Source organism: Hordeum vulgare, chromosome 1H (assembly GCF_904849725.1).
Source record: "Hordeum vulgare subsp. vulgare chromosome 1H, MorexV3_pseudomolecules_assembly, whole genome shotgun sequence".
In the NCBI taxonomy this organism is placed as follows: Eukaryota; Viridiplantae; Streptophyta; class Magnoliopsida; order Poales; family Poaceae; genus Hordeum; species Hordeum vulgare.
Genome location: NC_058518.1, coordinates 452,404,271 through 452,429,583, shown reverse-complemented (window position 1 = coordinate 452,429,583; position 25,313 = coordinate 452,404,271). Strand labels below are relative to the sequence as shown.

The window sequence follows — 25,313 nt, the reverse complement described above, 5'->3', positions numbered from 1 at the left end:
CAATCATAACAGAATTATGAAAGTGTCAAAAACACAAAACATAAAGAAAAAGGATAGATTCGTTGGGTTGCCTCCCAACAAGCGCTTTTGTTTAATGCCCTTAGCTAGGCAAAAAGTGATGGAATCACATATAGTCATCTTTGGTGCTCAAACCATAAGTAGCCCTCATCATAGATTCATAAGGCAATCTTATTTTCTTTCTAGGAAAGTGCTCCATGCCCTTCTTTAAAGGAAATTGAAATCTAATATTCCCTTCCTTCATATCGATGATAGCACCAATAGTCCTTAGGAAAGGTCTACCAAGAATAATGGGACATGAAGGATTGCAATCTATGTCAAGTACAATGAAATCCACGGGTACATAGTTCTTATTTGCAATAATAAGAACACCATCGATCCTTCCCATGGGTTTCTTGACAGTAGAATCTGCAAGATGCAAATTAAGAGAACACTCCTCAATCTCATGAAAACCAAGAATATCACATAAAGACTTTGGAATCGCGGAAACACTAGCACCCAAATCACACAAAGCATTGCACTCATAGCTTTTGATTTTGATTTTGATAGTAGGTTCCCACTCATCATGAAGTTTTCTAGGTATAGAGATGTGATAGCCTGGCTTATTAGGGATGATAGACTACTCATATCAATCAGGAATTCCTTCTTTTCAGGGAGCCCATTCGAACAGAACTCCGAGGTTAAGCGTGCTTGGCTTGGAGTAGTTCTAGGATGGGTGACCGATCGGGAAGTTCATCCCGGGTGCGCATGAGTGAGGACAAAGTGCGAAGAAAAAAGACTAGTATTGATATGTGGGGCCAGTCTAAATCCCGCCAGGAGTAACGACCGCCGGCGGGTGTGTCCGGGGCGTTACAAGAGACTTCTAGTTCGAGCTTCTCTTGAAGAGATTTCATCATAGCATCTACAATATGCGCGGTAAAGGCTTTGCTTTGGCTATAAGCGTGTGGAGAGTTTGCAATGGATTGCATCAAAGAAATGCATTCAAACAAGGAGCAATTATCATAATTGAATTCCTTGAAATCCAAAGTGGGAGTTTCATTACTACCCAAAATTTTGACTTCTTCTACTCCACCCTCCACACCTTTATCATCAAGATAGGTGGACTCCGAATCATTGGGGCGTTTTTCAACCAAAGTGGATTCATATCCAGCCCCTCCATAAATAGGTTTGACACGCGAAAACAAAGATTCAAGAGGAGACACACCAAGCACTTTAAGATCTTCGTGATTTGCATCACTAGAACGCACCCTTTTAAACCATTCATGCCTAGCGCGAATGTGGGCGGTTCTTTCTTTGCTCTCATTCATGGAGACACGCATAGCTTTCAAAGTTTCATCCAAGTTGACCTTGGGAGGAGCGCATCTAACTTTCAAAGCATCAATATCACAAGACATCCTATCAACGCTCTTAGCCAAATCGTCTATTTTGAGTAGTTTTTCCTCTATGGACGCATTGAAAATCTTTTGAGAGTTGATGAACTCTTTGATATTACTCTCTAAATCAGAGGGTAATTTGTTGTGATTTCCATAAGTGTTGCTATAGGAATTGCCATAATTGTTAGAGGAGTTACTAGGAAAAGGCCTAGGAACATAGTTTCCTCTAAAAGCATTGTTGTTGCCAAAATTGTTCCTGCCAACAAAATTCACGTCCAAACTAGCGTTGCTACTCTCAATCAAAGAAGATAGTGGCATGTCATTAGGATCTACGGTAGCATTTCTACTAGAAACCAAATTCATCAACTCGTCCATCTTAGCACTAAGCGAGTTAATTTCTTCTATAGCATGCACCTTTTTGCTAGCAGGCGACCTTTCAGTGTGCCACTGAGAGTAGTTGGTCATGATATTGTCTAGGAGTTTTGTAGCGTCTCCTAACGTGATTTCCATGAACGTTCCACCTGAGGCGGTGTCCAAGATATTGCGAGAAGCGAAATTCAAGCCAGCGTAAAAGATTTGTATAATCATCCACAAACTCAAGCCATGAGCGGGACAATTTCTAATCATAAGCTTCATCCTCTCCCAAGATTGTGCAACGTGTTCATGATCAAGTTGCTAGAAATTCATGATATCGTTACGTAAGGAGATGATCTTAGTCGGCAGAAAATACTTGGATATGTAAGCATCTTTGCACTTATCCCAAGAATCGATACTATTTTTAGGCAAAGAAGAAAACCAAGTTTTTGCGCGATCTCGCAACGAGAAAGGAAAAAGTTTCAACTTAATCACGTCATTATCCACATCTCTTTTCTTTTGCATATCACAAAGCTCAGTGAAGGTATTGAGATGGGATGCGGCATCTTCACTAGGAAGGCCAGAGAATTGCTCTTTCATAACAAGATTCAACAAAGCGGCGTTGATGTCATACGATTCCGCACTAGTGGCGGGAGCAATCGGAGTACTAATAAAATCATTATTATTAGTGCTCGAGAAGTCGCAAAGTTTGGTGTTTTCAGCCATGATGACTTCAACAAACAAACAAGCACACAAGCAAGCAAGAAAACCGGCAAAGGGAAACGGCAAAGGGAAAAGAAAATGGCGAAGGAGAAAGGCAAATGAAAGCGGCAAATGTGAAGTGGGGGAGAGGAAAACGAGAGGCAACTAGCAACAAAAGTAAATGCAAGAGAAGAGTTTGTGAGACCTACTTGGATAGATCTTGATTTCTCCTCCCCGTCAACGGTGCCAGAAATAGGCACGTTGTCGGGAAATTATCTTGACGTGCTCCTCCCCGGCAACGGCGCCAGAAATACTTCTGCTACTGCAACAAAAGACCTTCCAACGGCGTCAGAAATAGGAGTGTTACTTGATACTCCTCAGCAACGGCACCAGGAATCCTTCAGTTGCGGCTATGCCTTAAGGGACTTCCTAGGCAAGTATGCAAAGGATTTCCCCTGTGGCCTTAGAGCCTTGCATTGGTGTTCCCTCGAAGCGGAAAGGGTGATGTAGCACAACGGTGGTAAGTATTTCCCTCAGTTTGAGAACAAACATATCAATCCAGTGGAGGAGTATCTCAAGATCCTGCACAAACACAAAAGCTTGCTCCCAACGCTATGAAGGGGTTGTCAATCCCTTATAGATTGTTCGCCAAGTGAGAACTGAAAGCAACAAAGTAACAAGCAAAATAAAAGCGGAGGTGTAAACGATGGATGTGAATAGACCCGGGGGTTGTAGTGTTTACTAGTGGCTTCTCTCATAAAAGCAAGTAGACGGTGGGTGAACAAATTACTGTCGAGCAGTTGATAGAACCACGCAAAGTCGTGACGATATATATGGCAATGATTATATCTATAGGCATCACGTCCAAAACAAGTAGACCGATACTTTCTGCATCTACTACTATTACTCCACACGTCGACCGCTATCCAGCATGCATCTAGTGTATTAAGTCCAAAAGAACAGAGTAACGCCTTAAGCAAGATGACATGATGTTGAAGGATAATCTCAAAACCAATGATGAAAACCCCATCTTTTTACCCTTGATGGCAACTACTTAATGTGTGCCTTGCTGCTCCTACTGTCACTCGGAAAGGTCACCACATGGTAGAACCCAAAACCAAGCACTTCTCCCATTGCAAGAATCATAGATATAGTTGGCCAAACAAAACCCAAGACTCGGAGAGACTTACAAGGATATCAAATCATGCATATAAGAAATCAACAAAGACTCAAATATATATCATAGATAATCTGATCACAAATCTACAATTCATCGGATCTCGACAAACACACTGCCAAAGAAGATTACATCGGATAGATCTCCATGAAGATCATGGAGAACTTTGTATTGAAGATCCAAGAGAGAGAAGAAGCCATCTAGCTACTAACTACGGACCCGTAGGTCTGAAGTGAACTACTCACGAGTCATTGGAGGGGCGATGATGATGATGAAGAAGCCCTCCAACTCCAAAATCCCGTCCGGCAGGGCGCCGGGAAGGGTCTCCAGATGAGATCTCGCGGAAACGGAAGCTTGCGGCTGCGGAAAAGTATTTTCGAGGCTCCCCTTATTTTTTGCTGAATTTTTGGGAATATATAGGCCAAGGATCTAGGTCAAGGGGCGGCCAGGGAGGCCACAAGACCTGCCACCGTCGCCTCCCCCCTGATGGCGGAGTGGGAGCTTGTGGGCTCCTTGGAGCCCACCTGGCTTGGCCCAGAGGCCCCCTGATCTTCTTCCGTTCGGGAAAAAAGCATTTCGGGGTTTTTATTCCGTTTGGACTCCGTTCCAAAATCGGATCTGAAAAGAGCCAAAAACACAGAAAAAACAGGAACCGACACTTGGCACTGAATTAATAAGTTAGTCCCAAAAAAGATATAAAAGGTACATAAAACATCCAAAGATGACAAGATAACAGCCTGAAACCGTCAAAAATTATAGATACGTTTGAGACGTATCATTGTTCAACCATAGACCATAGTGAAAGACAATGTAATTTGCAGTAACTATATAATACCTGTGGACTACTCCTTGTAGCTGGTTCACTATAGGACGTGGATTCGCTAGCTGACGAAGACCAAACCCTCTCATAACCTGCTGTTGCGCCATCTCCTCAACGAAGACATCGAAGATAATCTTTGATTTCATCATCTAGTAACCCCGACCTCTCGTGCATAGCTCAGAATTACCACTGGGATATTTCACAGTTATGGTTGCTTCCATGTACGGTTGCCAGATAACTCTAGTGTACGTGTCGAACTGCTCATTTAGTCCAGTGTTGGCTCGCCTAGTCTGTTCACTAGCATAGCGTCTCTGCGCAATACATAAGTGAGTTTCAGCCATAGTGTACACAAAGAAGGTCGATAACATTATACCACGAGACATACCTTGCAACGTGTCCAACACAGACCAAAAGTAGGCATGTCGATGTTGTCAACATCAAACATGTTGCCCACATGAAAACCTTGGTCGACATCTATGTTTGGTCGCCCTATAGAGAACCTCTCCCAGGACCACAGTTGCAAAAATAGAGGGCAACCAAGAAGGGGCGACTTGGCCGTGGAAAGCTGGCAACCATTGCACATACCTCGGTATGTAGCTGCTAATACCGTCGAACCCCAACTCCTCGGTGTGATCTGATCCGTCGTCTCAGCACTCGTGATTTTGAGTGCAATGGGGATGTAACGCGCACTAACAGTGGTGACATGGTTCTCTGTGAACGTCACCTTCCCGAGAAGCCACATCAGGTACACCTCCAGGCTACGAGTAATTTCTGTTGCACTCAAAGGGACTTGTGGATACCCTGGAAAATTCTAGATATGTATTCATGTTAGCAGAAAGTATTAGTTAATAGCTTGAAGCATGTGAAATGAAAGATATGTGGCTTCAAAACTAATCCTGAAATGTTGTAACCATACATACTTAAGTCCATGTCGCTCTGACGCTAGAGCTGGAGCCTGATCATATATATTCAAGACACGGGCTGCCAAAGATTGTTGCCACTCTGGCGGGTCCTCCAACGGTCCTATGGCATGTCCCGTCAACGGTAACCCGAGCAACATTGAGACATCTTCAAGAGTAGGAGACATATCACCCCAGCGGAAGTGGAACGTGTGGGTCACAGGCCTCCATCAGTCCACTAAGCATGTGAGCAAAGAAGAGTCAATGCTGAGGTGCCCCGATGTCTTAGTGGCCTCGGCTAGACGTGCCAAAGGTTAAAGCCCAGCCCGTTTGAGTCTGCATATCCACGAACATAAACATTCTGTTACAGTGTCTCTTTAATACACCTGCTTCAAGTTTACCATACAAATAAAACATTTACCTATCAAACCAACGTGGATGTATACTCCAGTCCACCTTAGCAGTGCGAGTGACAAGTGGTACGAGCTTCTACTCACTTAATAGCGCAGCATGATGCTTACTATCAATCTCCGGATTAAGCAGAAACATTCCCTCCATTGCTATAATAATGAAATATAGTGCCACATACAATAACAAATTAAAAGACAGTGCCACACTTAGTACAAATTAAAAGATAGTGCCACACTTAGTACAAACTAAAAGACAGTGCTTCACTTAGTACAAATAACAAGATAGTGACATAATTAATACAATCTTAAACTATTCCTCCCCCTCTTGCCCTCCCTCTTCCTCCTCTTCTTTCCCAGCTGCCTCATCCACGCCTAGTGCCCCTTGCAGTGACAAAAGTCGGACAATCAGGGTCCCTATGCCCAAATTCACCACATATAATGCATTGCATGGTGCGCCCGCCGGCTTCAGATTCATCCATGTCATTCCGGATGCGCTCACACTGCCGTCTACCTCTACTTGTACGCATATTCTCAGGGTGTGGAATGTATCGCCTTTCAACAGGGTCAACGGTGTTGAAGTTACCCATTAATCGAAAACCCATCAACTCACCTGTCCAAGTATTGACGACAGCCTCTTTCAAAAATTACGAAGACACAAATGAGATTGCATCAAGGCCTAGCTGCCTGCAAGCAGCAAGTACATGCGAGCAAGGTAGGTGAAGTAACTTCGGTTTATTGCATGTGCACTAGCACGTTGGCCTCACTTCATTTCCAATTTTCACCTCATGCGTCCTCATCTCATTTGCACATCCGAATTTGTTGTTAGCTAAGCGGACCTCGAACCTTCGCTCCAGATTTCCAATGGCGATAACACTGTGTGACCGGGTTTTCTTCATCTTTTCATCCATGTACTTCATAACGCTTCACAGTAACGTGTGTTCGGATTGTTAGTGATATGCAGCACAACACTTTGACGTCTTTCTCTGAAATACTTCACTATGCCATAGAAAATTCCCTCCATGATTGCTGTAAGTGGCAAAGACATGTTTCCTCTGAGCACCAAGTTATATGTTTTAGCCAGATTGGTAGCCATGACACCGTATCTTGCTCCATGTGTGTCATGCAACAGAGATCACCTCTCCAACGGCTCATGCTCTATACATGATCAAACGTTTTAATCGTCCTCGGAAGCCTTCTCCTTCTATCAGGAGGGTCAGATCCAAGCAATTCACAAAGCCCAACCGACTCTTCCTCCATGGTAGCAGATCCAGTTGCTAGCTATGCAGCTACTGCTTCAACATGTGCCCTCACAGCTGATGGGGAACGTCGCATGGGAAACAAAAAATTTCCTACGCGCACGAAGACCTATCATGGTGATGTCCATCTACGAGAGGGGATTTCCGATCTACGTACCCTTATAGACCGCACAGCAGAAGCGTTAAGAAACGCGGTTGATGTAGTGGAACGTCCTCACGTCCCTCGATCCGCCCCGCGAACCGTCCCGCGATCAGTCCCACGATCTAGTACCAAACGGACGGCACCTCCGCGTTCAGCACACGTACGGCTCGACGATGATCTCGGCCTTCTTGATCTAGCAAGATAGAAGGAGAGGTAGATGAGTTCTTCGGCAGCGTGACGGCGCTCCGGAGGTTGGTGGTGATCTAGTCTCAGCAGGGCTCCGCCCGAGCTCCGCAGAAACGCGGTCTAGAGGTAAAACCGTGGAGATATGTGGTCGGGCTGCCGTGGCAAAGTTGTCTCAAATCAGCCCTAAAACCTCCGTATATATAAGTGGGAGAGGGGGAGCCTTGCCTTGGGGCTCAAGGATCCCCAAGGGGGTCGGCCGAGCCAAGGGGGAGAGTCCTCCCGTTCCAAACCGAATCCAACTAGGTTTGGAAGGAGGAGTCCTTCCCCTTTTTCCCACCTCCCTCTTTTTTTTCTCTTTGATTTTCTTCCTATGGCGCATAGGGCCTTCTTGGGCTGTCCCACCAGACCACTAAGGGCTGGTACGCCACTCCCAAGGCCTATGGGCTTCACCGGGGTGGGTTGCCCCCCCGGTGAACACCCGAAACCCATTCGTCATTCCCGGTACATTCCCGGTAACTCCGAAAACCTTCCGGTAATCAAATGAGGTCATCCTATATATCAATCTTCGTTTCCGGACCATTCCGGAAACCCTCGTGACGTCCGTGATCTCATCCGGGACTCCAAACAACATTCGGTAACCAACCATATAACTCAAATACGCATAAAACAACGTCGAACCTTAAGTGTGCAGACCCTGTGGGTTCGAGAACTATGTAGACATGACCCGAGAGACTCCTCGGTCAATATCCAATAGCGGGACCTGGATGCCCATATTGGATCCTACATATTCTATGAAGATCTTATTGTTTGAACCTCAGTGCCAAGGATTCATATAATCCTGTATGTCATTCCCTTTGTCCTTCGGTATGTTACTTGCCCGAGATTCGATCGTCAGTATCCGCATACCTATTTCAATCTCGTTTACCGGCAAGTCTCTTTACTCGTTCCATAATACAAGATCCCGCAACTTACACTAAGTCACATTGCTTGCAAGGCTTGTGTGTGATGTTGTATTACCGAGTGGGCCCCGAGATACCTCTCCGTCATACGGAGTGACAAATCCTAGTCTCGATCCATACTAACTCAACGAACACCTTCGGAGATACCTGTAGAGCATCTTTATAGTCACCCAGTTACGTTGCGACGTTTGATACACACAAAGCATTCCTCCGGTGTCAGTGAGTTATATGATCTCATGGTCATAGGAACAAATACTTGACACGCAGAAAACAATAGCAACAAAATGACACGATCAATATGCTACGTCTATTAGTTTGGGTCTAGTCCATCACATGATTCTCCTAATGATGTGATCCCGTTATCAAGTAACAACACTTGCCTATGGTCAGGAAACCTTGACCATCTTTGATCAACGAGCTAGTCAACTAGAGGCTTACTAGGGACAGTGTTTTGTCTATGTATCCACACATGCATTGTGTTTCCAATCAAAACAATTATAGCATGGATAATAAACGATTATCATGAACTAAGAAATATAATAATAACTAATTTATTATTGCCTCTAGGGCATATTTCCAACAACAGCTACATCTCTTGCAGCTCTCCTGTCCCTAACATGTTTCTGTGTGCAAACATTTAGTCTATATATTACGTATCAGTTCGTACTTCCAATGCTGGTTCTGCTTGCAGAGTTTCTTGAATAGATTCATGAGGTTCTTATTTCTGAACTTCGAGACGAAATTTGCCACAAGATGGCGCATGCACGAACGGCTCTGCATGTCCTTCCATGGAGTTTGTTCATCCGGACCAGGGTTTGAAAATGCCTTGATCGCGCTGAGTATACCTGCATGTCTGTCATGAAGGATGCATACATTCGGCTTATCATGCACAACTGCTATTTTCAACTGCCTGAAGAACCATGTCCAACTCTCGATGTTCTCGCTCTCCACAAAAGAAAATGCAAGTGGGACTACTTGATTTTGCCATCTTGACCTATGGCTGTGAGGATCTGACCCTTGTACTTGCTAGTGAGAAAAGTGCCATCTACACATATCACCAGCCGACAATGTCTGAAAGCTTCTATGCAGACAACGAAAGAGAAGAACAACCGATGCAACACCCTCATAGTTGGGAACTCTGGCACGTACAAGTCTTGTATCTCGAATAGGTGTCAGGATTCCGGTTCTCCAATGTATGGAGGAGCCGCACAACAGAGTCATATGCATCAAAATACGAACCAAATCTGGCCTCAAGTGCCTTCTACTTAGCCCTCCAAGCGTTGCCATAAAAAATGTTGTACTTGAACCTAACGAAGACTTTTTTCTGTATAGCCTTAACTTCCATCGCTTTGCTCTCCACTATCTCGCTGTAAAGCAAGCGAGCAATGACCGTAAGGTTAGGATGATCTTGAGGGATACATGAAATAACACAAGTATGATGAACTATGTCATTTATGACCCAGCTTTTGCCATACTTAGGGAGATAGCCATGCACCCTTGCAGGACAACCCTGGTTTCTGCATACCATTGTCAATTTTTTAGACTTGAAATATCAGCTATAAAAACCCTTTGAGTGGACATTTCCCAATCAATGATTGCATCCTTCAGAGCTTGTTTCTTTGGATACATGGCACCAGTCGCAATGTTTTTCTGGTGATGCTGCCAGGCAGAATCATGACCATCGTTCACCAACATTGCATATGAGAAGTCCTGATTCCATGATGCAGGAATAGGCGCTTGATGTGCGTTCTCTTCTTCATCTGACTGTGCGGAATCATCTAAAATATCACCTTCTCTATCTTCTTCATGCATCTGGTTTTGCATCTGCTCGTTTATCTCGTCAGCATCCACCTCTCTGCTCACATAATCATCTGCATTTCCTCCTTCTGCCTGACTGCTCTGGCCTGCTTCGTAAACATCATCTCCAGGATGGGACGCATAATTTGACTGTGAATCATGCATCCCTTCACTGCTCTAGCCATAATCGTAACTACATCCGGCTTCAGGTGCAGTCACAAGCTTCAACACGGGGAGCAGTAAGGCGACAGGATTACATCTCCTACGCTCGCAAGCTTTTAACTAGTGCACCCACTCGTCATCACGCTCTATATCCTTCAAATAAAAGTAACTATTTGAACTGGACCGGGTCCATAATGCATGAACACCGACGGTGTGTGTTTCAATATTAAACCCTAAACATCCGGCCAGCCATTCTGTCAACTCACTAACACACCATATTTCACGGGAAGTCACTGGCACGTTAATGTACTGAAATTCTCTAAGATCATCTCCCATCTCATTTGTTTGAACAGTACGACGACCATAGTGAAAACCTAACTTCACTAACTCGGACATTTTTGCTGATCTACAAAATTATTCAACAACGACAAATTTCAGAAGAAGGGCAAACCTAATTTTTTCGGATCAACTAAAAATTAAAAGACCTAAATAAATTTCCCAAATCTACCGCAGCATCTAAAATAATTAAACAACTTAACTGACATTTTTCGAATCAACTAAAGATTAGAAGACCTAAATATATTTTCCAAATCTATCGCAGCAGCTAAAATTAATTAAACAACTTAATTGACATTTTCCGAATCATCTACAAATTAGAAGACCTAAATATATTTCCCAAATATACCTGGGCAGCTAAAAAATATTCAACAACGCTACGGAAATAAATGTTGAATTTTACCCTTGAAGCGTGCGAAGAAACGATGAGCGACGAATGAAGAACGACGAACACCGCCACCTCTAACTCCACCTCCAATTATCGGTTACCACGTGGCCGACTGGTGGCTAATTGGTCACACCAAGGCCGACTTGGGGCAATCGGCTACGGCTAGGCCGACTGAAGCAAGTCGGCCTCAGTAAAAAAATAGCCAAAAAATGCTTGTCATATTTAAAAAAAAATCCATGCGTTTCTAGAGAATGTATGTGGCATTTTTCAAAAATATTTATGCAATGTAAAAAATGTATGCATAATTCAAAAAAAATGGTACAATAATGAAATTTATGTGATGGTTCCTAAAATTTGGGTCACGTGTTACAAAAAAATGCACGTGATATTATCAAAAAATGTTTATACAATGTAAAAAAAAGTTTTCGTTGTATAAAAAATGTTAAGAACCATTCAAAAAAATGTCTATGACATTTTTAAGAAGTATTCACATGTTTGAAAAAACAATGATGTTTTGAAATATATTTACATAATTTACTGAAAAAAATCTATGTACTTCAAAAATGTTTAATATCGGTGAAAAATGTTGATTAGAAAATTTTAGTATGCATTTGAAAATAATGTTCAAAACAAGTATTGAGAAAAATATAAGTCATGTTTTTCGAAAATGTTTAGATTGTATGAATATTTTTTCCCAATGTGGACATAAAATGTACAATGTATGTTAAAGAAAGTAGACACGGGTTTGGAAAAAGAAAAATAGACAAAGAAAACAAACAAAGGAAAATGGAAAAACTAAAAAACAATGTAGAAATGATGAAAGAGAGAGAAAATGTTAAGAAAAACATCGAAAAGAATATTCGAGCCACACACACTATAGTACTAGGTCGGCCGATTCACTTGCTGCAGGAGACGAGACCAGTTACATTTAGCAACAGAGGTCATTAAAGGACAATGACCCGGTAGGAGTTGTCTATGGAAATAGGGCAGTATTCTGTGTCGGCGCGCCGGCTCAATATTTCGACCTGTCAGCCCGGGTCCGTTCGATTTGCATGCGCGTAGCCGTCAGATCTTCCCCCTCCTCTTCCGCATCCCATCTTGCCCGTTGCAGGTCCGATTGCCATGGCGCAGTTGAGAGAGGAGAGGACACTGGTTCGGTGGTAGGCTTCGAGGGTTCTCACCCGAGAAGAAGACGGGGGCTCGCTGGAGGAGATCGTCGGGGTAGGATTTTCCATGACAACCGGGAATTCGGGAAAAGGGGAAGGAGAAGGACGCAGAGATGAGGAAAGAGGATTTCATGATGGGCCCTTCCGATTTAATTCGTTGTAACCACGAGCGAGTGGAGTAGACTGACCGAAGCGTTCAGCCGACGCGCCGTCTAGAAACGTTTACCATGGAAATAGGGATCCGGATGTGAAGAGGTGGATTTTTACGCTTATGAAGCTAAGTGTGGGCAACTTCGCACTCTTGCGAGAAAGCCTTGCATGAGTAGATCTTCCAAACACCACATGCAACACATCATTTTGCACTTGCCAAATTTCAACTTGATTCAAATTTATTTTATCCTTTAAATAAATTTTAAATCTTCCCATTTTCTTGTTCTAGAAATATAAAAGGAAAAACCTTTTTTTCTACCAGGCTGCCTCACTCCGTGTTCTCTCTTATTCCTTGCGTGGCAGCCAGCCCGATCGGTTAATTCGACCCACCACAGCCCAACTCGCCCTCATCTAAACCTAACCCCTAGCCCGACATCCTCCATCCTCTCCCCATGGTCCAGACATGGCCCCTTCACTCGTGTGTCGGTTCGGCCAGATACGTGGCGGGCACGCGTGCTTGTTGACCGGCCCATGCAAAATGGTCCACGAGCCTCGGGGAGTTGTTGAAACAGCCCTTAATAACGTTTGTGTAAATAGTTTAATCCTCATAACCCACCTACAAACACCACACCACAAACCCAATAAGTTACCTGTAAAACACCATGATAATCTTGACCTAGTGAGAAAAAAAGGTTGTTGAAACAACCCAAATGATATCGGTGTAAATAGCATGGTAATTCGCACAATGCAGACATGATAACCTATGTACAAACACGGCGATAACTTTTCACCTAGGAGATAAAAGTTATTGAAAAATGTACGAGATATTTTTGTGTAAATAGCATGATATTTTACACACCGCATATTTGATAATTCATGTACAAGAACCGCGATATCTTTTTCATCCGGAGAAAAGTTGCTGAAAAACGTTTGGTTTTATAGCCATGGCAATTTTTACTTTATAGCCATGGCAAATTTAGTTTATACCCATGGGAAATCTAGTTTTATAGCCATGGCAAATTTAGTTTCATATACATAAAACATATATTTTTTTCATCCATGATATCTTTTAGCAACATGGCAAATTTAGATTTATAGCAATAACAAATTTTACTTTATAGCCATGGGAAATTAGCCCTGTTTTGCCCATGGCAATTTGACCTTTCTTTTGCCAATGCTAATTTTTCCTTTTTAAAGTGCCATGCTAAATTAACATTTTCTCTTTTGCCTTTACATACATGGCAATTTACTTTAATTTACCTACGTTACAACTTTAAATTTTACTTTTGCTCATGTCAAATTTACCTTTTTACTTGCCATGGAAAATTATCTTTTACATTCATGGCAAACTTTAATTTTTATTAGCCATGGCAATTTTAAATCCACTCTTTTGTGTGTCTTCATGTATATATTGAAATATCATGGCAATAAATTTATTTATTTTATTCTTGCCATGGCCAATTTACCTAAATCGTCATGGAAATTCTTAACTTTTATTTACATGGCAATTTTCAATCCACTTTTTTGTGTATCTTCATGTATATAGTAAAATATCATGGCAATCAAATTAAGTTTTCTATTTTTTCCATGGAAAATTTACCTAAATCACCATGGAAATTCTTAACATTTATTGCCATGCTAATTTTTACTCTTTGTTTTGCCATGGCAAATTTACATTAATTGACATGGGAAATTTACCTATATTGCCATGGCAAATATTTTAATTTTATTGCCATGGCAATGTTTACTTGCCATGGAGATTTTACATTTATTTGCCATGAAAAAATGACCAATTTTTCCATGGCAAATTTACTTCTACATACATGTCAATTATACTTTAATATTTTCATAGCAATTAAATTTTCCATGGCCTGTGTCCATTTTTTTGCTTTTTATGTAAAGATGACATCAACCATTTTTCATGGTATATTTTGTAGTTTTTTTGTTTGGAACCCTGGTATTTTTTATACATTCTCTATATGATTATTTTATTTTATTTTTCTTTATTTTGGTGCCATGGCATTTTTTCCATAGTATGGTAAAACATTGGGCTTTATTAGTCATAGCCAAAATGGGCTTTTATTAGCCAACACAAAAAAATAATCAGAAAATTCGGTTTTATTTTTATGTTTTCATCAAAGTAAAAAAAAGACATGCACGCTATCTCGGGTGTTCGGGCTAGATTTTTTTTGTTTGGTCGAATGAATTTGTTCAATCCATCTCCCTTCCATTACGAATGAGTCGTTCGGTCTGGGAAGCCTCCGGACCGAATATTCCGGAGATATCGACGTCCTTAATTTATTCATGTATCACCATGGTATGAATTGTTGAATTTTATCTCGGGTTGGGTTGAGATATTGAATCATGGTTTATTTTGGCTTAGTTTGAACTGTTGAGAATTGATTATTTGACTAGAAGGGTTAGGTACGCTTTGCTGCGACGTTGATGTTGGTGGGTTTGCTTTTTTTCACTCCCTCTATTTTAAAATGCATGATGTATTTATTTGTTGAAAATTAAAACTCTTTTAAGATTAATTAAATATGTAGAGAAATATATCAATATTCATAATAACAACTCGGTACCATTAGATTCATCTTGAAATAAATTTTCATATTTTATTTATTTAGTAGACCCTCCATAACTTAATATAAAATATTTTTTACATTGTCTATGTCAAAAAGTCTTATATTAAGTTACAGAGATTGTATTGTCAATGTTGATATTTTTTGTTCTGAACTTGGTCAAAAAATAAGAAATTTGACTTTTCAAACACTTAACATTTTGGAATTGAAGGAATATTTGGTTTGGTGAGTGTGTGGATGATGATGTATGTTTTTTATTTATTTAATATGGTGTTTTGGTTGGTCTTACGTGGTGTGATTATGTATTATCTGCTAACCAATCCATATCTATGTGAGGAAATTTTCTGCATTATTAACTACATATACTATATTGGTGCTACAATATTGCATGTTGACATTACATTTGTCTAGGTAGTGAGAGGATGCACTGGGTTGGTCCGTTGCTGCCGATTGATTTGAGTAATTGTCGACCCCGCCTAAATGCGAACCAAATTTAAAATTGTATACGTCAATCAAATATGAGAGCTTCAAAATTAGGAAGCATCTGAATTAAAAGAATTGAATGAGAATGCTTGTTGAGAGATTATGGATCCGGTCAAAATCGGATGACCCAATTATAAATTTCAATTAATTGTGAATATTTAAAATTAGAAAGTATAGTGTATTGTATGAAAATTAAATGAGAGAGAATTGAAAAATTATTGACCCGATCAAAATTGGGTGAGCAAATTCCAATTGGAGACCTCAATTGATTACGAGGCCTTCAATTCTAGGGAGCTTAGGAAACATAGTGTATTGCATAAAAATTAAATAAGAGAGTTTTGAAAAAATGTTGACCCGGTTAAAATTGAAAGACCAAATTTTAATCGGAGACCTCAATTGATTGTGAGGCCTTTAATTCTAGAAAGATTAGTGTACATACTTCATCCATTTTAAAATAAGTGTCTTAACCTTAGTACAACTTTGTACTAGAGTTAGTATAAAATTGAAACACTTATTTTAAGACGGAGGGAGTATATGAACTTAAATTTTGAATATGAATGGTTGGCTGCATGGACAGACAAATGGGTGGCGGCCTGCTCATCTGTGCAGACGCGTCCGGACGCTGTTTGTGGACATGTCGAAGACCAGTTTTTTTAGTGGAAATATGGGGATTTTATTCAGCAAAAGCCCCGGCAGAATCTGCCAAAAGGGACGTTACAAGAAAAGTAGGCTTCAAACTGCGCCAGCATTCTGTCACGCCGCGTGTGCTAGCTTGCTTGGCACACAAATGGGCAGGATTATTTGCCGCTCTATTACAATACTGAATACAAAATGAAGTAAATACAACTACGTGTTCCCCTATCTCGTCTAGGATAGGCGCCAGCACTGAACGAGAGTTGTGACGCAAGTTCCATAGCTGAACTAGGTCCAGACTATCTGTCTCCAATATGACCTTCGAGAATCCCCTTAGCCGAGCAAAGAGAACTCCCTCTCGCATTGCCATCGCCTCGGCTATCAAAGGATCGGTCACCCCACTGAAGGGTTTACACCAAGCTGCGAGAAAGGTGTTGTGGGATCGAGCTACCCCACCTCCCCCACTTCTGCTAAGTTGTTTAGCAACACTGCCATCCGTGTTTATCTTGACAATGTCCTTCTCTCGTGGTCGCCATCCATGTCCGGGAAGAATCAGGGCATGATCCCGTGGGAGATCTAACAGAGCCACGACATCCCTCGTCATGATCATAGACTGAATCGGACTTAAAGGGCCCCGATCATGAGTGAGGTTGTTATGTGATGTCCAGATAGCCCACATGATTGACACCATCTTCGCCCTGTCGGCCTCTAAAAATCGCTGAGCACATAAAATGTCAGTCTTCCACGACTGAGATTGCACATGAGGACACTGGATATCTAACCACTCCGGCGCGACATCCCAGAACTTCATCGCATGTGTGCAGTTCAAAAGTGCATGCATTAGCGTTTCATTAGGGTCCAAGCACAATTTTCAAGCACTCTCAGTAGAGATATGTCGGTGTTTGAGAACGGATTCGGCCGGCAAAATACCTCTCATAACCCGCCACCAAAACACCCGAACCTTTGGCAACACTTTGAGCTTCCATAATCTAGACCACATCCGTTGTTCTGTCACTGGGGTTTCTGTAGCCGTCCCTTCATCTAGAGCCTTTTGCTCTTTTTGATTCATCAGAGAGCGGCACGCTGTTTTAACAGTATAGATACCAGATTTCTCGGGAGCCCATGCCACCACGTCTTCCCCTTCATCCGATCTCAAGGGTATATTCAAGATAGCTTCGGCTTCGACAGGGGAGAACATCTGCCGAACTAGATCAATATTCCACAATCCTGATTACGGATAAATCAACTCCGAAACCCATTGCAAATGGGCATTCCCAGAGCGAGAGGGAGTCATCGCTGGGAGAGCAGGTACCCATTTATCGTCCCAGATGGAGATAGAGGTACCTGATCCCACTCTCTTAATCAGGCCAGCTTGCAAAGCTTCTCTTCCTACAATTATTGCTCGCCATGTTGCTCAAGAGCTCTTTGGCACAGTCGCCTGCATAAAATGTCCATCTGGGAAGTATTTTCCCTTTAACACACGGGCACATAGCGAGCTAGGGTTTGTGATCAGCCGCCACCCATGCTTTCCTAAAAGCGCAAGGTTGAACAACTCCAATTCTCTGGAGCCAATCCCACCTCGTTGCTTTGGTTCAGAGACTGCATCCCAGGACAGCTAGTGCAAGGACCGACGATCCACCGGGAGCTCCACCAATACTTCCCCACAAGCGAAACTAGACTCTTGCAAACTTTCTTAGTTAGCTTAAAACACGACATGCTGAACGTGGGAATAGCTTGGGCCACCGTTTTCAATCTAACCTCATGTCCCGCACAGGATAACATTCGGTCAACACCACCTTCAATTTTTCTCGTATTCTCTCTCGAATATGGTCAAAAGTTCCACTTGTAATACGGCCAACGGCTGTTGGGAGGCCAAGATACCTTTCACTGAATGCCTCCACCACAATGTTCAGGGAGAGCTTAACTTGCTGACGGACCGGTTCAGGAGTATTCAGACTAAAATAGATTGAGCTCTTTTCCTTATTCACAGCTTGCTCAGAGCACTCCCCATAGATCTGCAGAATGTCATTCAAACGATGCCCACTAGATTCCGTTGCATGCATGAAGATAAGACTATCATCTGCAAACAGAAGGTGATTAATCCATGGCGATCGATAGCTCACTATGATCCCATGATCCACATTGGCTCCTCCGTGGTGATTTAGTAAGGAGGTAAAGCCTTCTGCATAGATAAGAAAAAGATATGGCGAAATAGGATCACCCTGTCGTAAGCCACAGGTTGGATTGAAGAACGGGAGTAATTCCCCATTTACCCGTACTGAGAACCGAACCGAGGTCACACATTTAAGAATTAGCCTGACAAAATCTGGGTGGAACCCAAGCCGGAGCATGATGGCCTCCAGATAGTGCCATTCCATGCGATCATACGCCTTCATCATATCTAGCTTGACAGCGCACACCGCGTCTTTCCCCCTCTTACGTCTTCTCATCGAATGCACACTCTTGCATGCAATCAAAACATTGTTAGTAATAAGACGGCCGGGAACAAAAGCGCTTTGCTCCTCACCTATAACCTCATCCAAACAGACTCATAGTCGGTTGGCTATTGCTTTAGCCGCGATCTTGTACATGACAGGGCACAAGGAGATAGGGGCAGAATTGTGTAATCTTTTGAGGAAAGGGTACCTTAGGGATCAAGGTGATAGACGTATCATTCATTCCTTCAGGCAATTCTCCCCCATTCAGAAACTCCAGAAGCACGGGCACTATATCCTGTTTCAGAATCTGCCAATGCCTCTAAAAAACCCGCCGTGAAACCATCAACTCTTGGGGCTTTTGATGGCGCCATCTGAAAAAGCGCATACTTGATCTCTTCTTCCATGTAGGCTTTCAGCATCGCACTGTTCATTTCTCCCGACACTCGATCGGGAACCGACTCCAACAAAGCATCCATTGGGTGGAACCCTTGTGAGGTATACAACTCCTGATAGAAAGAAAGAATGTCATGTTGAATCTCATCAGGCTGCGAACATCGTGAACCCTCCTCTCGCACCAAATGTTCAATTTTATTAGTTATTTTACGTTGAGATGCTTGAGCTTGGAAATAACCAGTATTCCTATCCCCTTCTCTAAGCCATAACACTCGAGAGCGTTGGCGCATCCAAATCTCCTCTTGCTTAAGAGCGAGTTAAGTTGGGCTGCGAGCGCCTTCTCCTCCGTCGAAGGGCCTCTCCCCACCGATCATGTTCGTAAACGATTGATTCGTTCTCGCAACTTCCGAATCTTCCCCGAGAGGCAGCCAAACTCCTTGGCCCCCCATGTAGATAAATCTCTTTGGAGATTGTGTAAGGCTTGAGAGACGTTCAACAGCCTCTGCCCACCCTCCCCACACCTCCAATTGTCGAGCACCACTGATCATAGTCCGCATGAGTCTGCCAAGCGTCCTCATAACGGAAACAGCGAGGCCCCCTCGGTCTCTGATCAGCATCCTCCTTCAAGCTTACTATCACAAAACAATAATCGGATTCAATGGCCGAAACATGCCGCACTATATATAATGGAAGCAAACAGATCAAGTAGGGCCGATTGCCGAACGCACGATCAAGACGTGCCTTAACATTAGAGGCACCTGCTTGGGCATTATCCCATGTGTAATCCGCCCGTGTCCAACCGAGATCTTGGAGCAAACAATCATCAATCACCTCCCGAAACGCACGCATGTGCCTTTCGGGACGTAGCGAACGTGAAAAGTGCTCTGAACCATGCAAAGTTTCGTTGAAGTCACCAATGCACATCCAGCCCTCATGCTGAATTGCAAATAGGGTTCCTAGGAGACTCCAGCTAAGATGTCTATCTTCAACTCGAGGAGCGCCGTAGAAACCCGTCACACGCCACATCTTGTTATTAGACTTTCGCCGCACCCTCACATCTATATGGCCGGCACTATAACTCATCAAGTCCACCTCAAAGTCAGGTATCCAGAACAAGCCTAGGCCGCCGCTAAGACCCGAACTACTGACTGTGATACATCCCGCAAAACCAAGTTGATTCTGCAGACGTTCTACTCTAACCGCTGCAATCTTCGTCTCCATCACAAAACAGAGACCAGGCACTTCCTGCTTCACAATATTGTGAAGCTTGCGAACTGCCCCAGAGTTCCCAAGCCCCCGGCAGTTCCAGCTGAGGCAACTCATTGGCCCTGGCAGGGCTGACTAGCAGCCGCTGCCGAAGATTCAGAGGATGTTGGAGTTGGCCTCTTTTTGTTTGTATCTCGCTCCATTATCTCATCAGTGCACTCGTCCTTTCCTACCTCGTCAGCCAGACCTTGGGGCGCATCGTCTACCCCACACACCATAGCATCACCATGCTCGGTAAGAGCTAGGAGAGGTTTCACCACCGGCCTATAGGTGTGTGTAGCTTGCGGCACACCCTTGCGTTATTGTTGGATTGGAGCTTTCACTGGGGAAGTAACCTCAACCCCCTCCTTCTGCTTGGAACTCGAGGCCCTCGATTCTCTGGTGCTGTTCTGAAAACTAGTCTTTGGTTGGTGCTCACCAGAGTTCGGCCGCCTCCGATCATCAGACACCCGCAAGCTTGGCTTAAACAGCAACTCTCCTTTCTCATCCCTAGTACCAAGCGTAGGACAGAATGGATCAGCGTGACTCAGTCTTCCACACGAGAAACAAAAGTGCAGGATGTGTTCATATTCAATATCATATTTGTCCGTACTCTTTCTCTTAGCCGAGTCAATCAAGATCCATCGGCGTAGTGGTTTATGCACATCAGTAGACACTCGAGCCCGAAGAAAACCACCTACTGGATCAATCTGGACAACCGAAGCTGTCTTGTCGATCTGCTGCGCAATCGCCAGCCCCCACTTGTTGTTTCTGAGATTGTATGGTAGATTGACGACACGAACCCAAACAGGCAACTTGTCAAACACCAGCTCCGAAGGTTGCATCTGTTCTTCGAAATCCTGAAGAATGACTGCATGCTTGTTGATGTGCCACGGGGATCCCTCCCACACTCGGTCACGATCCCGCTTGGACTCGAATTCGGCTACAAACATGTTCTCTCCCAGAGATCTAAAGATCTGACCCCGCGGGTTTCCCCAACCAGGCGAAGGGCACTCTGAATCGTTTGGATGTGCAGTAGATTGCGAAACAGAACCTTCCCCGCGATCAACCACTTCTGCGGTGATCCCTCGTCGGAGTCATCGATGATCAAAGTGTTGGGTTACGTAGCATAAATTCAAGATTTTCCTACGCATATTCACATCTTCCTATGGAGATACCAGCAACGAGAGAGGGGTAAGAGCATCTTCATACCTTTGAAGATCGCTAAGCGGAAGCGTTACTAGAATGCGGTTGATGGAGTCGTACTCGCAGCGATTCGGATCGCGGTGTGATTCCGATCTAGTGCCGAACTACGGCACCTCCGCGTTCAACACACGTGCAGCCCGATGACGTCTCCCGCACCTTGATCCAGCAAGGAGGAGGGAGAGGTTGGGGAAGAACTCCAGCAGCACGACGGCATGGTGTCGACGGAGAGATGAGGTCTCCCGGCAGGGCTTCGCCAAGCACCGACAGAGAGAAGGAGGAAGAAGGGCAGGGCTGCGTCGAGGGAGAGGGAGAAGTCTATCTCCCAAGGGCCAAAACCCCTCTCTATTTATAGGAGGAGGGGGAGGGGTTGCGCCACCCCTAGGGTTCCCTCCCTAGGGGCCGGCGGCTAGGGTGGGAGGGGGTGGCGCACCACCTGGTGGGCCTAAGGCCCACCTGCGCCTAGGGTTGCCCCCTCTCCCCACCACTTGCGCATTGGGCTGGGTGTGGGAGGCGCACTAGCCCACCTAGGGGCCTTGTTCCCTCCCGCACTTGGCCCATCTAGCCTCTTGGGGTTGTTGCCCCCCTTCGGTGGACCCCCGGGGCCACCTCCGGTGGTCCCGGTACGTTACCGGTGACGCCCGAAACACTTCCGACATCCAAACCCATCCATCTTATATATCAATCTTTACCTCCGGACCATTCCGGAGCTCCTCGTGATGTCTGGGATCTCATACGGGACTCCGAACAACTTTCGGTAACCTCGTATAACAATTCCCTATAACCCTAGCGTCATCGAACTTTAAGTGTGTAGACCCTACGGGTTCGGGAGACAGACAGACATGACCGAGACACCTCTCTGGCCAATAACCATCAGCGGGGTCTGGATACCCATGGTGGCTCCCACTCGCTCCACGATGGTCTCATCGGATGAACCACGATGTCAAGGATTCAATCAATCCCGTATACGATTCCCTTTGTCTGTCGGTATAGAACTTGCCCGAGATTCGATCGTCGATATACCAATACCTTGTTCAATCTCGTTACCGGTAAGTCTCTTTACTCGTTCCGTAGCACGTCATCGTGTGACTAACTCCTTAGTCACATTGAGCTCATGATGATGTTCTACCGAGTGGGCCCAGAGATACCTCACCGTCACACGGAGTGACAAATCCTGATCTTGATTCGTACCAACCCAACAGACACTTTCAGAGATACCCGTAGTGCACCTTTATAGTCACCCAGTTACGTTGTGACGTTTGATACACCCAAAGCACTCTTACGGTATCCGGGAGTTGCACAATTTTACGGTGGAAGGAAAAGACACTTGACATTAGAAAAGCTTTAGCATACGAACAATACGATCTAGTGCTATGCTTAGGATTGGGTCTTGTCCATCACATCATTATCTCAATGATGTGATCTCGTTATCAATGACATCCAATGCCCATGATCAAAAAACCATGATCATCTATTGACTAACGAGCTAGCCAACTAGAGGCTTGCTAGGGACACATTGTGATCTATTTATTCACACATGTATTACTGTTTTCTGTTAATACAATTATAGCATGAACAATAGACGATTATCATGAACAAGGAAATATGATAATAACCATCTTATTATTGCCTCTAGGGCATATTTTCAACATAAAGGTGTCGCCTCCTCCTCCGAGATGACAAGTTTTCCTAGTGCCTCCTGCATCTGCGCTCGAGCCTAGCACGGGGAGAGGGCACCACTCCGTTGTTGTTCCCTACCTGTGGACGCAGAAGCCACCCCCGGTCACTTCCTCAGCCAAGCGCCCCGTCGATGAGATCGACGGCCGTCGTCAGGTCCACCTAACCAATCGCCGGAGAGGTTTTAGGGTTCAGAGGAAAAACTCCGTCTCATCCACGGTAGGTGGCTATCTCTGTGGAAGACCAGTTTGACCGGGAAGAAACCAACGTCATACACAGCATATAGACCACGTTCAACGTACCGTTCTGAAAACTGTTCAACGATTATTGTGGACGTAACATCTCGCATGTATGGTTGACAGGTTGAGGACTACACGACTGTACACAGATAATGACAGCTTTGAAGAGCATCGTCCACACCGCATCCCTATCGCAATTACTCCTACGTTAGGCTAATAATACTAGAAATGATCAATTACTTCTCCAGAAAAATACACATCCACCGGTCCATGCATGCATGCATCCAAAAATCCACACATCTCAATCGTCGCATACACCAAAACCGAGCACACCTACCGGCGGCGCGTCATGTCTGGGCCGCTCACCTCGCCATCGGCGCCGGCTCTACCTCCGGCCGGTAGACGCGCGTCCGAGCCGGGGCCGACAGCGTCGGCTGCCCTCTTGGACATACAGCCCATCAGCAAGCGGCTGCCGTTGCTTCGCCTCCTCCGGTTGATCTTTCCTCCTGCCGCCATTTGCCGCGCCGTCTCTCCGTCGCCGTCGTCGAAGTAGTAGTAGCATCCCGAGGCCGCGCTGGAGAAGTTACCGGACGCGGCGCCTTCCGCGGTGACCACGCTCCACACCACGCTCGCCTCGCTTGGCGGGCACATGCTCTCGAGATCGCCAGAGTCGCGCCTCCTGTTTGGTGAATCCGGGCTTCCTCTAGCACCGCCGCCTGCACTTGCAGCACCACCCTGCGCCGTGCTTCCCGCCACGATTGTAATGGCAGAGCCTTGGCCTGCCTGGTGAAACTGAAACATGTCCAAAGATTCCCGCCGGAGCCGGTCGTTGTACGACGCGTTGGCTGCGGGATTCCCGCCGTAGCCAGTCATGGAGTTCGCAGCTCGACTGTGCGTAGCTTCCGCGACCGGCACGGTAAGTGGTTCGTCGCCGTCGTCGACCCACTTGCCAGACATCACCCTCGTCGCGGTGACGCCCTCCAGGGCGGTCTGCTTGCTCGTCATTCTTGGCAGCGCCGCATCCGCTTCGGTGCTGCGTTTCTGGACACCATGAGCGGAGCCGGTGCCGGCCTCCAGTTCATGGCGACTCAGGTCGTCGGTGCTCACCGACTCCTCGCCGTCGCCCCAGGCGCAGGCACGCCCTGCCATGCCGAGAAGCCAACGCCGCAGGTGAGACGACGACGGGCGTGCCTTTCTTCCGGTCTGATCACTCTCTGTCCTGGCTTCCGGCTTGCTCTCAACCGGCGAGGGGGCTGCGACCGCCGGACGGTTAGGCAGAAGCGCACAGCGGCTGTTCCAGCTGGCCTCCGACGAGCTGGTGGCAGCCGTCGGCGTCGGGGCAGATCCGTCGTGCTGCCATGTCTTGAACACGGACGAGAACGACGACGACGAGCGGTCGCACCACAAAGCCTCCTCGGCGGCGAGGGCGCCGTTGAAGTAGCGCTCGGCGGTGAAGACACCGAGCTCCTCCTCGCCTAGCTCGGATTCATCGTCGACGTGCCAGCTACAAATCCGCGACGCCGGCGGCGGTGCTGCTCCGCGCCCGTCCATGTTCTGCTCGGCGCAGCTTCTGACGCGCGGAAATTTTCCTGTCACAAGTGTGTGTGTGGTGACTGGTGAGTGGAGCGAGCTTAACCACGGAGACATAGGATGTGCGCGCATCTCCAACATTCGCGCAACGCCCGACCCACTAAAAATCAGTTTGCGGCGCTCGTCCGTTTTGACGTGACGGTTAAAACTGGCTTCAACGGTCGCTCTAAAATGTAGAGCGCGTATGTAGCTTCCGCGTTAAAATGCAAGGTCACTATCGATCAAATAACATATGCGTTTAAAACACAAGAAAAAAAATCAAACACGAATAAAATAATCTAATAAAAATAGTTTAATTTCATTATTACAACTCAAACAAATAGTTTATCTTTCAATACAACAAATAGTTTAACAATACAACATCAAACGCACAAATCGTGATGCTCTTTGTCGGTCATTCCATGTCCACCACTCCTTGATGAAATCCTTGTGAAGATCATTATGCGTTTCGGGACGCCGAATGGCATGATAAGAGGCAACAAAACGGGCCACCCTTTCAGTCCTCCATCGCACTCGCACGGGATGTCACAAGAGC

The 25,313-nt window shown here is 45.0% G+C and overlaps 1 protein-coding gene across 1 annotated transcript; it reads right to left on the bottom strand.

Moving 5' to 3' along the window:
• Positions 1–23,408: 23,408 nt before the first annotated feature.
• Positions 23,409–24,992, bottom strand: LOC123413881 (prophage side tail fiber protein homolog StfR-like). Its single transcript, XM_045106623.1, has one exon. The coding sequence runs from the start codon at positions 24,857–24,859 to the stop codon at positions 23,522–23,524; it is 1,338 nt and encodes a 445-aa protein (XP_044962558.1). The 5' UTR covers positions 24,860–24,992; the 3' UTR covers positions 23,409–23,521.
• Positions 24,993–25,313: the final 321 nt, after the last annotated feature.

What these genes read in the sequence shown, in the direction of transcription:
- LOC123413881 (XM_045106623.1), bottom strand. Translation starts at nt 24,859, where the DNA reads ATGTTGGAGATGCGCGCACATCCTATGTCTCCGTGGTTAAGCTCGCTC.